At 41.9% G+C, this 15,686-nt stretch overlaps 1 protein-coding gene across 4 annotated transcripts in view; it reads left to right on the top strand.

The window, feature by feature from the left end:
• Window positions 1-15,686, top strand: part of CYYR1 (cysteine and tyrosine rich 1) — a 106,081-nt gene that overhangs the window by 42,606 nt on the left and 47,789 nt on the right. For 2 of the 4 annotated variants that reach the window (XM_090121514.1, XM_090121503.1), the window contains exons 3-4: window positions 8,790-8,947; window positions 11,489-14,998. In XM_090121514.1, coding sequence (XP_089977640.1) covers window positions 8,790-8,947; window positions 11,489-11,622 — 292 coding nt within the window. In that variant the 3' untranslated portion in view covers window positions 11,623-14,998. Of the gene's footprint in view, window positions 1-8,789; window positions 8,948-11,488; window positions 14,999-15,686 lie in introns of those variants that run through there. The other 2 variants (XM_090121512.1, XM_090121511.1) reach the window with 1 other exon arrangement.

Raw genomic sequence — 15,686 nt, 5'->3', positions numbered from 1 at the left:
AGCAAGAGCTTCCCAGGAGGGGAACTGCAGGTTTCTCCTGCACTGAGCTCATGGAGTTTGCAGAGTCTAGCATTTGCAGAAGCTGGTATAAATAAATTTTTTGCCAGAAAGAGTTTGTTAGGAATTACCAGAAAGATAATATTCCTGGTTTTCTCTGAAGTGTTTCTACCCAGTAAACAGCTTGGTGCCAAAGGTGAGTTATCACTGGGTTTGCTAATTTTGTGATCTTCTTGGAAACCTGCCACATCATCCTGACATAGTGCACTTTGACTCTCAGAGAGTTGCAAGCTGGGTTCAACCTCTCTCATTGTTGTTGGTTCAGAAAGTGTTTTGAAGGCAGGCTCAGCCAGAAATGCAAACTGCAGGCATAGCGAGAATAAAAATGCCTGAAATAAGGAAAGGTACTTTAGGTGCAGTTGTGCCATGATTTTCTATTTAAGACAACACTGGGCTTGACCTTGAATTCATAAGCACAATGAGGAACATTTTGAAAAGTGGAAATTGCATTATGGCTTTTGCTTCCTTTCCAGGAAAACATGTGAAGCACATGACAGAATGAGGGAAGGTCATGATAGTAAGGCACAGGAGAGGATGTCTGAACAGGGAGAGGTGGGACAAGGGGAACTGATGGAAGGCAGGGGAGATGAGGGTGAAAAATTGTGACCGGAAACTTTGATAGCATCTTAATTAGAATTCCGTCAGATAAGTTAAAAAGAAAAAATCTGTCTCCCTCCACCCTTCAATTCTTGTATTTCTGACTTTTTAAAAATCTCATTTTAATATCAATGTGCATTTTTGTATATGTATATATATATATTTTTTAACATTTGAAAATTTTTGAACTGTCAGCCAGACAAAACCAGTCTTATGAAAATGCTGTACAGTCTGAGACTGATCAAAATGTGTTTGCTTAACCACGGTCAGTTAATAATACTGCTGGGTGTTAAGTACTGTAGTTGCTGTATGGCAGTATGCACCTCCCAGCTGTGTTTCATGCATCATTCCCTCTGTCTATCACATTATTTCTGAGGCAGCCCTGCTCCAGGCCGTGTCTCTTGAGGTGGATGGAAACATTTTGATCCCTGCTTTCCACAGTATGAGTAGGGCAGGTGTCAGTCCTGTGGAGTATAGGCAGAGGAAGTTCAGAAACTATTCAGAAACACTGATAAGGGTGCTACTGCCTGCTTTCTGCTCTCCCATTACTTTAGTGGCTGCATTGGGCCATACACACCTTTCCAACATTGTTTATTTTAAGCACTTTGCAACCCTCCTGATCAAGCAGCACCTCCAGCAGAAAAGCCTATGGTTTGGCATAAAGGAAGTAGGCATAAAACATCTACGTCTTTCTCAAAAGGCAAATTGTCCACAGAGTCTCTGCAAGGGTAGCCCAAACCAGAACAAGCTGTAATTACAGACCTTTTGTTTTGCAGTTTATATGACTTTCTCTGTGGTTTTGCAAGTGCACCAGTTACTTCATTGTCTCTGCAGCTTTTTAACAAGCTTAGAAGGTATCCTATTGCTCATGCATTGGCAGTAATAAAAGACAGAAAGTACTAGCCTTTAACCCTTTTCAAGATTATGTGGTTTAACGATATGGGGCAGTCTCAAATGGTGACCTATTATCAGTACCTGGAAGGAAAGAGGTCAGTATGTTTACCCACTACCTTTTCATTGTACACCTATGACTCAGGATATTTTGCTGCTTAAGATAGTAATCTTGTGAAAATAATAAGGCAGAGTGAGATGGGCACAGAGGAGAAAATTTTGAAAGAAATTTTGACAGCACAACTGAATAGGAACAGAAGAGGGGGATACTACCCAAATACATTTTGTACCCAGATTTAATAGACAAGATTTGTTTACAAATACAATCAAATCACTGTCTTCCTTAGTGCTGTAAAACATGCCTTTAAAGGAAGTTCTGGTAGTAATTTTGTCTACGTATGGTTTGCAAAGCTAAGCATCAAAGGCAAGCTAGATGGTTTGAGATGCTACTCTGCAAACTAATTATTTAATTTAAAACAAGAGGCAGCATCCAGCTGACCGTTTCACTGGTTTATGAATTACATGACTTTTCAGTCTGTGTTATCTTAGTTTCTTCCTCCTATGGCAGTAGAACTGTGAAGAGAAGGCTGCAAGTTCAGCCATAGGTACCTGGACTGATAGCTATGTCATAACTTCATAGAAATCATAGAATCATAGAAATCATAGAATCATAGAATCACAAGGTTGGAAAAGACCTAGAAGATCATCTTATAGGGTGGGCAGGGTTACCAACCACTAGATCAGACTGCCCAGGAACCCATCAAACCTGGCCTTGAACATCTCCAGTGATGGGGCACCACAGCTTCTCTGGGCAGCTGTGCCAGTGCCTCATCACCCTCTGAGTGAAGAATTTCTTCCTAACATCTAACCTAAACCTCCCTGCTTTTAGTTTAAATCAATTCCCCCTTATTCTGTCGCTATCTACCTGCGTAAAAAGTTGTTTGCCTTCCAATATGTAAACTCCTTTCAAGTATTAGAAGATTGCAGTGAGGTCTCCCTGAAGCCTACTTTTCTCCAAGATAAACATTCCCGACTTCCTCAACCTTTCATCACAGGGGAGGTGCTCCAGCCCTCTGATTGGTCTTCATGGCCCTCCTCTGGACCCACTCCAACAGCTCCACTCCTTCTTGTTCTGGGGGCCCCAGCACTGCACGCACTACTTAGTATGAACCTTCACAAGAGCAGAAGGAGACAAACTCCTCCCTGCTGGCCATCCTTCTTTTGTTGCAGCCCGGGATAGCACCTACCTTCCAGGCTGCAAGCATGCATTGCTGATTCATGTCCAGCTTTTTATCCTCAAGTCCTTCTCAGCAGGGCTGCTCTCAGTGAGTTCTTCCTCCTGTCTGTACTGATATCTACAGTTGCCCCAACCTAAGTTCAACACCTTGCACTAGGCCTTATTGAAGCTCATTACGTTCTCATGGGCCCACTTTTGAAGCCTATCTGCGTCCCTCCAGATGACATCCCTTCCTTCTGTTGTATTGACTACACCACTCAGCTTAGTATCATCAACAAACATAGATGCTTAGAATGTTCTGAGTTGGAAGAGACCCACAAGGATCATTGAGTCCAACTCTGGGCTCCACATAGGACTACCCAAAATCAAACCCTGTGTCTCAAAGTGTTGTCCAAACACCCCTTGAACTCCAGCATTCGGAGCTGTGCCCACAGCCCTGGGCAGCCTGTTTCATGCCCACCGTCCTCTTGTGCAGAACATTTTCCTATGCCCAGCCTAACCCTCCCCTGACACAACTCCATGCCGTTCCCTGGGGCCCTGTCACTGTCACAGAGAGCAATCTGCTCCAGGTGAGGAGCTGCAGTCGCCATGAGGCCTCCCCTCAGCTCCTCTACTCTGGGCTGAACAAACCAAGTGGTCTCAGCCACTCCACACATATCTCCTCTCCAGACCCTTCACCATCTTCATAGCCCTCCTTTGGACACTTTTTAATAGTTTTATGTCTTTATATTGAGGCACCCAAAACTGTACGCAGTGCTCAAGGCGAGGCCACACCAGCACAGAGCAGTGGGGCAGTCCTTTCAACCAGATAGCAGCTTCAGTAAACTGGTTTTATCCTTTAAATATGGCTACAGTTTCTACTAGATTTTTACTTCCGGCAGCCCAGTACAAAATCCACATAATATTTGTAATTCATTTTTAGCTGAGGGGTTCTTGGGGTGCCCTGGACATAAAGCCAAACTGCCCTTGGCAGCAAAGCCGCTTGGAGGAGCACTCACTACGTGGTTCTGCACTTAGAAGAACAGAGAATTGCGAGGATGGGAAAAAAGCCCAGAGCAGGACTGCTTGCTCCAGTGCACTCAGGAGAAGACTGCGTGTGAGATTGCTGCACTTCTGCTGTCAAAGTAAAAGTCAAAGTAAACTGAGGTTTGCCGACCAAATTAAATAAATAGCACCCTCTCTCTGCAAGTAACATCAAGTCTGGTTAAGAGTTCAGAGAGTACATTTTTCAAAATGTCGATCGCTGGATCAGAAGATCAAACATCATTGATTTCTTTGTATTTTATTTTATCCCAGAGAATGATTTAAAACAAAACAAAACAAAACAAAACTTTATCTGCTTCTTTTTGACTGCTTGAATGGGAAGAAAATAAAGAGTATATATTAGTATTAGTTGTAGTATTCCAAAATGTATTACATGCATTATTATTCCTATTATTCTAGAGATGCAGTGCCAGCAAATCACAGAGGATTGGCAAGGAATTAATGAAGGACTAAAAAAGTACTGGAAATTAGGGAAGATAATGAAATGGAAGAGATCAGCTGATCAAAGTGAAGACTGAAAATGGTACATCGTTCTTGCAGTCAAAGGGTAATGAAATACAGTGGTGGCAAAGTGGGAATACTGATCTTCACATGCTTCTAAGAATTTCTTGCCATAGTCGGTCAAATCTCAGTAAGATTGCTAACATAAGCTATTACAAAATGAAAAGACCTTTATGCCAATAGAAATGCATCTTTGGTGCAGACCTCTACCACTTCTGCCATGATAGGTTCTAAATTGACAGAACACTATGGAGTGAGCTGGATTTTTGAAAATCTAGTGGCATGAGTTCTCCTGTGCCAGGTTAGCTTGTGTCCTGCAGCAGAGGACACATGTCCAGGCCTCATAGCAGGAAACCCAGGGCCTATGAACATTATCTAATGCATAATGGGAAAAACAGTCCTAACTCCCACATGAAAGAATGGACTCTAAGCTGATGTTACCTCTCAGAAATGAGACTTGGAATTATGGTAAATAGTTCCATGAAATCTCATCTCCCAGTCTTTTGTCATCCAAAAAGCCCTGATCCAATACTATGGATTATCTAAGAAAAAAATAGAGAACAAACCAGAAAATTTAATATGCCTCTGTGTAGTACACGCATCTGCTGGATCCTGACTGCTGCATGCAGTCCTCAAAAGTCAACAGAATAGGATGAGAAGGGCAAGCATGGGTGACCAGAATGATCAAATTCACCATATGCAGGGCAACCAGGATAGGGCTCCTGCAGAATGGGGGAGCTGGCTTCCAGTGTGATGCTAAAGGTCTGTAAAATCATGGGTAGTGCAGAAAGGGATTCAGTTAAAACATGAACATATGTGTCTGGGTTATAGAGTTGTTGAGCTGTAAAACATTAGTGGAAGCTGAAGGAAACACAGGTTTTTGCACTTTTCTTTCAGTCTTCTATAGGCATTTTTTTTGCCTACCTGCTCCTATTGCGTTTTCCAGCTTAAGAAAGCCTTTAAAGGTCTGCCAGGGATGGAGAGAGCTGAAGGAAACAGAAATCAAGAGAAAACACCTGTTGTGAACAACAACACATGCGCATGCACAATTAGAAGACAGAGAGATGGGGATGGTGAGCAGTGCATCAGACAGCATCTAGCCCAGGGAGGCATCCATGGGTGCTGCCCGGTGAGGATACTGGTAGATGCACAGACTGAAACCTGCTCCCCATCATCATCTTTGGAGGACATCGTTATAGTCTGTGGGTTTTCTGAAAAAGGTGATGGAAAGGTTTTTCCTCATCTTTGCAGTTCTGTACTAATAAGCCAGGTTTCCAGGCAAGATGCTATGCTCCAGTCAATACCACATGTAAAGTCAGGGCAGAGACCAAGAGGAAAAACTACGGCAATGTAAGGATGACAACAAACTAGGAAGTCCATACCATATAGCAGTGCAGGCTATGGAGTCTTGGCTCCCAGATTTTGGTCATATATTTAAAAATAGATCCCTACAGACTAACCTGTTGAGCTGTAAGATTTTTAGGCCCCAAGGTGGAGATGACCTTGGAGGCAGTGTTTATCTAAGCAAATTTGTCATCCACTTTGCTTGCCTACATCCCAAATCTCCAGCTTTCTGAAGGGGAAAATGGTATCAAGTGAATTTCATTTTTGCTTGGTAAGACCTGAAGGAACAGGGCTGCTCTTCAGCTTCTCTCCTGTTCTCTGGTCATCTCAACCCTCGTACTCCCAGGCTGGAGCAGCGGCTGGTGATGCCCTGTCAGCTGTGTAAAACATCCAGGTCACCAGGCCCAGCAAGTAATGGCATGTCTGTCCCTGGGCACCATGGCCATGCCCTCTGCTTGGCTCCAGCCCTTCCATGGCTCTGATTCCCTGCACAGGGCTCTCTCTGACCAGCAGTATTAAGCCATAAATGAGATTTATATTCTTTCCAGGAGGATGTTGCTAGAAACAGTCCTGCTGCTTCTTTGTATGTGATTTTTACCCTGACTATTTATCTGACATTTCCACACTTTAAAGTTATTTCTTCCCTCTCCTCTTTACTTTTCTGTGCATTGTTCTTCTCTGGCACTTTTTCTCATCCTATGTTTTGCTTCTGTAAACAACTTTGCATAATGTTTTCCTTTAAATTGTTCCATTTCAAAGTTTTCCCTATTTCAAACTTCCTAGTTGCTACGTGACTCTGCTGTGTGGTTTCTAGGTCTTCTTTTGCTCTACAGTGTCCTTTATCCCTTAGGCAGGTTTCCTTGAAAAGCTTTGTGGTGGAGATAAAATGGAAAATATCATCACAGGGCTTTACCAGAGCTGTTGTGAGGGGCAGGTGCTGAAAATCCCTGCATCATGGTGTGCGTGTGTCTCAATCACTGCCTGTGCTCCCTTGTCAGAGCACGTCTCCTCATGTCATCCCCAACAGTGCCCCTTAAAGTAGAACACTCAGTCGCTGTAGCAGTTCAACCTGTGTGACTCTGGCTCTGATCAGGATCCCACCAAAGCCAACAAATGCCTCTCTGCTGATGCTCAGTCAGGCTGCAGCCGGATTTAAAAAGTGACCTACATCTCCTTCTCTGTATCTCAGCCTCTCTTTGCGTAACTGCCCATGGATGGTCTAAATTTACCACTGCGGTGTGAAAACATGAATGCGGGAGCAGCGGTAGGCCTGGCTATTTAAACCACTTTCTGTCCTGGTTTCAGAGCAGCAAACAAGATTTGCACTTACTAGCTTTGTCAACAGAGCCGAGCAAATGAATATTTTCTTTGGTGACCATTTTTGGTTCCAGTTCATAGCTGTACCAGCAGGAGCCCAGCACAAGAATCTGTTTGCAGATACTCCTTAATTTGCTTATTGAGCCAGGCTCTCTAGCCTGGCACAAGTTATATTTAGACTGAGAGGCCTTCTCAGGCTTGGAAGCCTTGCTGATGGATTTCAGGCATATGCACATAGGAGCCAAACCTAGCTCTTTCTGAATTTCAGACACAGGCATACATGGATGGGCTGTCTGAAGTTATGTCCTGTCCTGTCCATGCCTTTGTGCAGGGATGCAGGGACAGAACAGGGCCAGTCAATTAGCTCTGCCCAAGGGAGACCAGGGAAACCTGCAGGGCTGCAAGGAAGGCCTCAATTCTCACTTCTGTCAACCAAAGCAAACTGACAAGTAGATAAGTATCTGTATAACTTCCTGGGAGCAATGAAAACTCCTCTTGAAGATAGTATCCAACATTTTGCTGTCTTTTTTCTTTTCCTGATTTTTCACATGACTCTTGTTGACTTTGTGGAAGCTAATAGGCTATCAACATGTTGGAAGCCAGGTCTGCTGCTTACCGCCATGTTGATATGGGGAAGCTAAACTGTTTAGATTCCTTTCATTATTTATCTTTGTGGTACTGCTGTACCTGTTCTATTCTCTGCACTACAGTAATTTCTAGTGGAGCTTATTTCTGTTGACCAAACTGTCAATTTGGATTGAATGTATGAAAATGTCCATTAAAAATGTTTCCAGCAAGGTTGCTAACTGAAATCCTTGCTGGTAGAATACATTCACAGAGTGAGAACATTTCTGGCAGGTCACTGCTTTGTTTCATAAAAGGACAGGCTATAAATACTGTCATTCACATGTCGTTTCACTTCCTGTGCCTAACAGCAAACCCCAGTGAACTGTATGTTCATGAGAAAGGCTCATTTTGCCCTCAATATTATTGGGAGCTCCTCAATGTCTCTTAGTGAGGCTTTTCTCCTGTGTGTCAGTGCAATGAGGCTTCCTGTCCTTTTTTTGTATGATTTCAAGGAAAGTCTGACTCATTACTTCAGGGGCTGAGTTAAATTCCTTCCCTTGGACTATTTTAAAAGAAATCATTTAAGCCTCAAATACTTGTGCTGGCTGCAGCAGCAGATGTGCAAAAGGATGGGCACTTGCTTTGCTTTTTGCTGCTCATCCTCAAGAAGAGCAGGCTGTCCTTAATCACTGGGCTCAGAAGCAGAGCAAAAGGACTTTTTGACCCAAGATAAAATAAAGACAAAAACATTCTTGTGGAAGCACAGCAAGCAGGCACTTTGGGATGCTTCTGGAATATATTACTGGGAATAGCTTGCGCTTTCTTTTAGAAAGAAAATCATACCAATGCCTTGAGGAAAAAGAAGTCTTGTGTGATGAGGAGAAAGGGAGGAAATTATTCTTGGTGATATTTAATTGTTTAAATGCAGAAGGTTCTGGAATGAGAAGATTTCACGTACAATAAGTAAGTGAGGAGAGTGATCTGGCACAATTACAAAGGTGACTTCGAAACAGTCTCTCCTTTTGATCTCTAAAATCTTTCATTTCTTCTATCCAGATATCCTCATGGGTCAAAATTTGTAGCATTTGCAGTAATCAGTATGCACTTGTTTCTTTTTTTTCTTTTTTTTTTTTTTTTTTTGCTGAAATGGAGGACACTCCTGAGGAAAGAATTCTGTTTCTTTTTCAAACATTACTTGGCTGAGACTTACTGCATATTTCCATTCCCCTTGCAGAGGCACGGCAATAGCTGGAATTGTTTTCGGCATTGTATTCATTATGGGAGTGATCGCTGGGATTGCCATCTGCATCTGCATGTGCATGAAGAACAACCGTGGCACCCGAGTGGGGGTCATCCGGACAGCACACATCAACACCATCAGCACCTACCCGGGTAAGGATGCCAGGTGCAAATGGGGCCTGAGCTCCTGGTGCAGGTGTAGCTGTGGGTAATCCTGGTTTCACAGTGAAAGCTCTTCCTGATCTGCAGGGAGCAGCATGGTTCCCTGCTGGAGAATCGCAAGACAGCTCAGTGTGCACAGGGTTCGTTAGGTCAGTAGGCTAATGAAGTCTGGCCAGATGTCACATTAGCACAGCTGTATGGCAGCAGGACACTCAAGCCCCGTTCAGAACAACACTGTGCTGTGTCAGACGGGTGTTCTCCACATGCCAGAGACTCTCCAATGAGAAATCAGTTGGTTTTCTTCCTTGTTCTGAACCAGTGGGAACTTGGAGCAAGCAGCAGAGATGTCTGTTGTGCTTGGTGAAAGACAGCAGGGGTTTGACAGTGCATGTCAGCTCTAGCTAAGTATCAGATGTGCTCAGCAAAGATGAGTCGGTGGATTACACAATTTTGATACAGTAGTTTTTCACATGCAGAGCAGCACCAGAGGAGGCACAGAGCCAGGCTTTGAAGAGCCCCAAAGGACAGTAGGGGCCCCTAATATGCCTGTTCCAATGTAACTGTGCCTTTGGTGAGCAGGAGCTGGTACATCTGGCAATTTCTGAGGTAGCTCTGTGCAGAGCTGCTCTCTGCACCATACTTATTAGCTCCTTGCTTGGGGGGGTGTTAGGTATAGGAGCATCAAAGGTGGTTCTCCATTAGGCTACCAGGGCCATTTTCCTGGCACCTCCACCTTGTGAATGTGGCTACATTGTTGAAGAGCAAAGCTGATCCTGGAAGCAGCATCAGTGTTTATGCTGCACAGCTATGTCTCTGCTTTGGTGACATGATTAATTACAAATCCAGGAGCAACTGCCAAGGGATAACTGAGAATTCACTGTAATAAAAGGCAATGGTTTTTCACAGATGAAGTCCCCTCCTCCCACTCTTAGAGATCCCTTGCTTTTATATTCCCTTCAGTTCCAAAGGTTGCTGCAAACCCCAGGTGCATTAAGTATACTTAAGGGCAAGCTATGCAATATTTAGTATGTCTTCCTTCTTCACATCCACTGCTCTTATTGTCTGTTCTCTCCCTCATCCTCTTTCTTTTCTGTTAAATTAAAACCAGCCGTAATCATCCTTATCATGGCAACATTGTTTTGCATAGAGAGATGAGTAATGAAATAAAACTGCAATATTCCCTACCATGATTTGCTGAAGAGCCACTTTAGAATCTAGCAGTCACCACAAGCTGTAAAAATGACAGCAAAATGAAGGCTCTGGGGCTGTAGCCTTTTCCTCCCCAAGTATGCTCTGTCTATGACTCACCCCCATCTCTCCACCTCCAGGCAGTTTGTCTTTGCATTCCCCCTCTTCCTCCAAGCAGTAGCACTTTTTGGCAGATGCGCTAAGCTCCAAAATGGTATCTGTTTTCTCCATTGTTGTGAACACTTCTGTAGTAATGAGTAAACTGGATTTTCTGTAAGGTTTATGTCTAGTATTTTCCCCTTCCATTGGCAGAACAGCGAGTGAGAAAACGCTTTTCCTTTGGCCTCAGCCACAGTGGCAGACAGATTTTCAGAGATCAGGGAGTGCTTTTCCTGCCACACAGGGCCTTGAGTCTCTTCTCCCCAGTGCAAACATCCTAGGTTTCTGTTTTCTTTCTGTTAAAGTGATATTTTGATTCCAGTCTGCTGGGAATGAAAGGCCTCCATGGTGACATGAACTGAGAAAGAGCAGACTCGAGCTTAAAATTCATACAGTACTGTAATGGGATTTTTATATGAGGCCTTCAGTTCCTACCACGCTGTAATTCTGCAGCACTTACTGTCTTTTTGATCAATGAATTAATCCTCCTCTGTGGTTAGCAGAAGTAATTGAAGAAAAGGTTTTCAGCTATTTCCAAGTATTTTTGTGGGGTTTTTTTTCCTGAATGACTGATCTGGCTTACAAACACAGGGCTCTCCTCAGAAGTCCTTCAGAGAGAACAAAATGAAAACTCTGTTATTCCTCAACTTGAGACCTGGGAGCATTCTAGAAAGATGCCCAGATTTGCTCCAGAAGCTGTGACGCTGCTATGCTGTGAGGATCTTTCTGCTCTGTTTGACATGGCATGTTGCACATCTTCTGGGGATCCAAAGGATGTTTCAGAGATCAGCGAAGGCCCTGCCTACATAATTGTTTTTAGGCAACGTAAATCTGTGTTGATGATGAAGAGGATGAGACAGAAGAGATCTGATGAAAACCCAACCTTTCTCCTCTGAAAAACAGTAGTTCTGTGCTGCATCATCCTGGTATCATTTGCCATATGGCTACTCAAACACTACTAACAACGCATGTCTGCGGTCACAAGAATAAGCAGTGAAAAAGGGCAGTGAGCAAGGACTTGCACTGACATATAGTGAATGTATAGTGACAGTCTGAAGAAAGTAAACATGTTGTTAGTAGACTTTATATCTGTTCTATGGAAGTCTGAATGTCAACTAGAAAATGCATGCATGCATACAAAAAATACTATTTTTTAACTACTTCTTCTTCCTTCTCCCATTTTAGTGACTCCACCACCATACAGTTACGAACATGAAATGGAGTACCCAGTTGATCTACCTCCACCTTACACTCCAACTCCACAGACGTCGATACAGTATCCCCCACCCCCTCCTTACCCTGGTTATTCTGGAAAATAATGACATGGCTTCACCCCGATGTTAACTGCCTGTTGAAACAGCCAGCATCATTGGAACAAATATTTTTGGCTCAGGGACAAGTAGGATGGGTTCTGCAGTTCTGCATCAATATATCTGGTCAAACATCAAAATAACCGAGGAGGTTTCCTGTGGCTCAGGACAAAAAAGAATACTGTCCATTCTGGACCATCACAACTCATGGTTAAACAATGTGTGATAAAAGAAACAGTTCCTATAAGTCAGTGCCTGATAAGTAGCACTTAGCATTGGTGCTTAGCCTTAGCTGCAACCCCTTATAGCAAATGAGTATTGGAGTCTTCCTGCTCAAGAACATGCACATGGTTCAGATGGTTCAAGGTTCAAATTGCACAGGAGACAGCTGCTGTGACTTATTCTGCTGGAAAGTTCCAGATGTGGTCTTCAAACACATTACACCTTTCTGTGAAATAAGGGGAATAAGAAAGAGCAAGGAAGACTGAAGCGTTAGTTTCTACTTTGGGATGATAATACATGATGATCTGATAAGTGCTGCCAGATTTATTCAGCAACCAAAAACTGATGGATGTTATTTTTGGCCAAATACAGGTTGTTTTAAGTGCCTACTTTTTAAGAAAGTTGAGACTAGTTTATGGCCTAATATGTAAACATAAAGAGCGTTTTTATATGTGAATTACACTAATTTATAGCTGATGAACTTTTAGCTGGACTTAAATACTCTGCACATTGGACAAGGCTACGGTGCCTTTTAAAACCAAATTATATGTTGATTTAAAAAAAAGAATATTAATTCAGGAATACTTACAAGTGGGAGAAGAAAAAGAAATCAATTATTAAAGCATCGTAGGTCTGTCTTTCAATTGGGTTGCATGAAGATGTTTTTTAAAAAAAAAAAACAATCATACTGTTTTCCAGTAATAATGGTATCCACTCTAACCAAAGATATGAGAAGATTGACTGTGAACATCAGATTATTTACAAATATTGTCTTGGGCATTCTAAAACTTCAATTCACCAAACAATATTTTTTGCATTTGTCAGGCATGTTGTTCAAAATTACTTAGTCTCTACTACAAAAAGTTCAAAGCTTCATGGTATTCCATGTGCTTACTGGGCTGTTATTGAGCAGCAGTTATTTCACAGTAGAGTATCCAGTTACCAAAAGCATCATCCTTCAGTGATAAGACTTGCACTGTGTTCAGTTCTGTATGCAAACCACAAAGGCACTGGTTCTTTTCGCGATATTTAGAACTCTCTTAGTTTGAGTTGGCTAGCCTTTTAACTCTGAGCAAAAAAGCTATTCAATAATTTTCTTGCATCCAAGACCTAAGTGACTATTCTTGCTCAGATTTTGTAATTGTATTTATTTGTCCTTTCCATGCTGACTAACCTTACCCTCTTGAAGATCACACTAGAAACTAGAATTGCTCAGGAAACCCAAGCTGTGTCGCAGATTTTGGCTGCTGGGGGTTCCTTGGAGCTTTCTCTAAGGAAGGACAGTTACATTCACATTTCTGTTTTGCTGTTCAGAGGTAACAAATCCTGAACTAGGTTATCTTCACAATTGCTTCTGCTCTGGACTTCGTCCTGTGACATCTTTGCTGCTAACGTGACCTCTCCTAAGATACAGAAGTTCCTTAGTTGAAATCCTCCTGTGAAGTCTGACTTTCTGTGCACTGGGTTTTGGCACTCCCTACTTTGAACCATCTGTTGGGGTGTTGAGTGTGCCTTCCAACCTTCCCATCTGGGCTATTGGTCAGTGTGAAGAATAGAAGAAGCGTGTTTTTTTTTCTGTGGGAAATCCTATTTCTACCACATCGTTCTACGCTACTACCTCAGCACCAGATGGTCTTTCTGTGCCAAAAAGTTACCTGTAGATAACAAATACTATCATTTACCCCATATGTGTATTTCATTTCTTTGAACTGAGCATGCAGACACACCAAAGAATAGTTTGTATGTGAGGAATCCAGTCTCCTAAAAAATACAGAGAAAGAAAATCATCATAAATCTCCCTTTAAAGGAAGAATTTCTCCAGCTGTGACCTTGTTAGGACAATTTACAAAGCAGATTTCTTGAATTAAAAGGTGTTTCTGTAAAACAACTAAAAGTCTTTGGTGATGGAGTCCTCTTTTTCAGCTTTGAGGCTGATATTGCATAAGGATACTGCATAGCTATCTATAGATCATGTATTCCAGTGGAAAATTATGGAAATAACAATTTGAGAATTCCATAGTGATTGAGAGCTATTTGTTTAATATGAAAATCCTAGTGAGGATGTTGATTTTAGTATGCTAATAAGTTCTGTAGATCCATATATATTGGACTATACCAAACAATGATTTTACTTCTCAATGGTCATCACATCTTCTTCTTCCTAAGAGCATAAAACATACAGATGGCATCCTTAAAGCAAATTAGGTAAAATTAATGCCTCTTACAATAGCCTCTTTTGAAAAACAAACGGTGATTGCACTGAAAATAAGTAAGTAAACTGAGAGTTTGAAAGATTCATGGAAGTGAAGGAAGCGAATTTAAACATAACCTGCATAAACAAATGGGAGCACTTGCTAATACTGAAGTTGAATTCTGTTGAAAGAGTTGAACTGTTGTTATACCTTCGGTGTTACATTCTTTGTGTGGAAACATGTAATTTATTCAACACTTCCGTGTTCAAACTGCCTGCAGTTCAGATATTGCTGGCCAGTAGTCATTTATTCTGTTTCACACGAACAGCTTGCAGGTGAGTGGGTTCATACAAAGCATTTTTACCCAGTCATATAGATTTATTTCAGTCTTATGCCCTACATCAGATTGTGAAGCAAGGAAAAATGCAAAAATATAACCTTTGGCTGAAAGAGAACAAATGATCTTTTGCTTTTCTTCCTTGGCAGTGGACATTCTCACTAATTTGGTCAGTGAATATAGCAGTGCCTTGCGCAATTCATATACTTAGATTGTGTGCTGCTGATTTGCTCGTGGTCTCAGGTTGTTCTGCCTTTGGCTCATAGCTTCTAGGCTGAATTGGGAAGACAGAGAGGGAAGGTTACTGTGGCTGGGGAACAGGACTTGATCCCATGAATCTTCTGGGTTTCATAGCCTAGAACATGAGATGATTGCCTGGTTGCGTGATTGTTCTGGACTGGAAGCAGCAGGAACTGCAAGTGCTTGAAGAGCACATATGCTTGCCTATGTTCTGATGCCATTCCTCTCTTGCAGGAAGCAAATTCTGTGTAGCATCTTATTTAATCCTGTTTTGAGGATATTTCAAGCCATGATTCATTTCACAAACTTAATTTTAATCTGGCATTTCTTTTAAGTTTTTCTCCCCCAGAATAAGCTACTTCTAAGCTAGTCTCTCTGACAGCCTGTTTTTCTAGGGTACATATCAAGTAGCAGGAGAAATGTATTTAAGAGCTAATGACCCATTTGGGAGACTTTACAAATTAGGTAATAATCAGTTGGAGGAGTGACAAGGCCAAGGCAAAGCCAAAGGAAGTTAATGTGCTAGGCTGCCGTTACCCAAATGACACACTCCAGTGAAAGGATTGTTAATGCAATTGTAAGCCTTTTTTAATTAATGAAAAATGTAAGGATTTTTATTTTTAGAGCTGCTAACTTTGAAAGACATAGTTTCACTGATGTACAAGAACCGGATTTTCAGTAGTGCCACAATGAAAAGATTAGATTGTTCCGCTTGAATCGATATTAGCAGTGTTCTTGGTACTGTAAAACTACATTCTTCAATTTAAGGCCAATGTTCTCAAGACTCTTTGTCAGTGTAGTAGGATAGTTCATAACATAGTGACAGCTGTCTATTATAATAGTTAATGTTCTGTGTTTCTGTATTCATTTTCATCCTGGAAGCTCCCCAGATGCTTTAGTAACTAGAAAAATAATTATTTTAATCATCTTGGAATAAAAAACAACCGCTATTTCACAGCGCGCAGAACAACTTACGGTAGAGTTGAGGTAAACAGTTTAAAGATAGTAAATATATTTCTTCAGTTTCACTAAAATGGCAGTGCTTGAAAAATACACCTTGAGAAAATAATGACCAGGACCTT

The sequence above is a fragment of the Phasianus colchicus genome, chromosome 1, assembly GCF_987193195.1.
Source record: "Phasianus colchicus chromosome 1, bPhaCol1.hap1.1, whole genome shotgun sequence".
Lineage (NCBI taxonomy): Eukaryota > Metazoa > Chordata > Aves > Galliformes > Phasianidae > Phasianus > Phasianus colchicus.
Note: the sequence above shows the minus strand (reverse complement) of the source record. Positions and strands in the feature narration are given on the sequence as shown.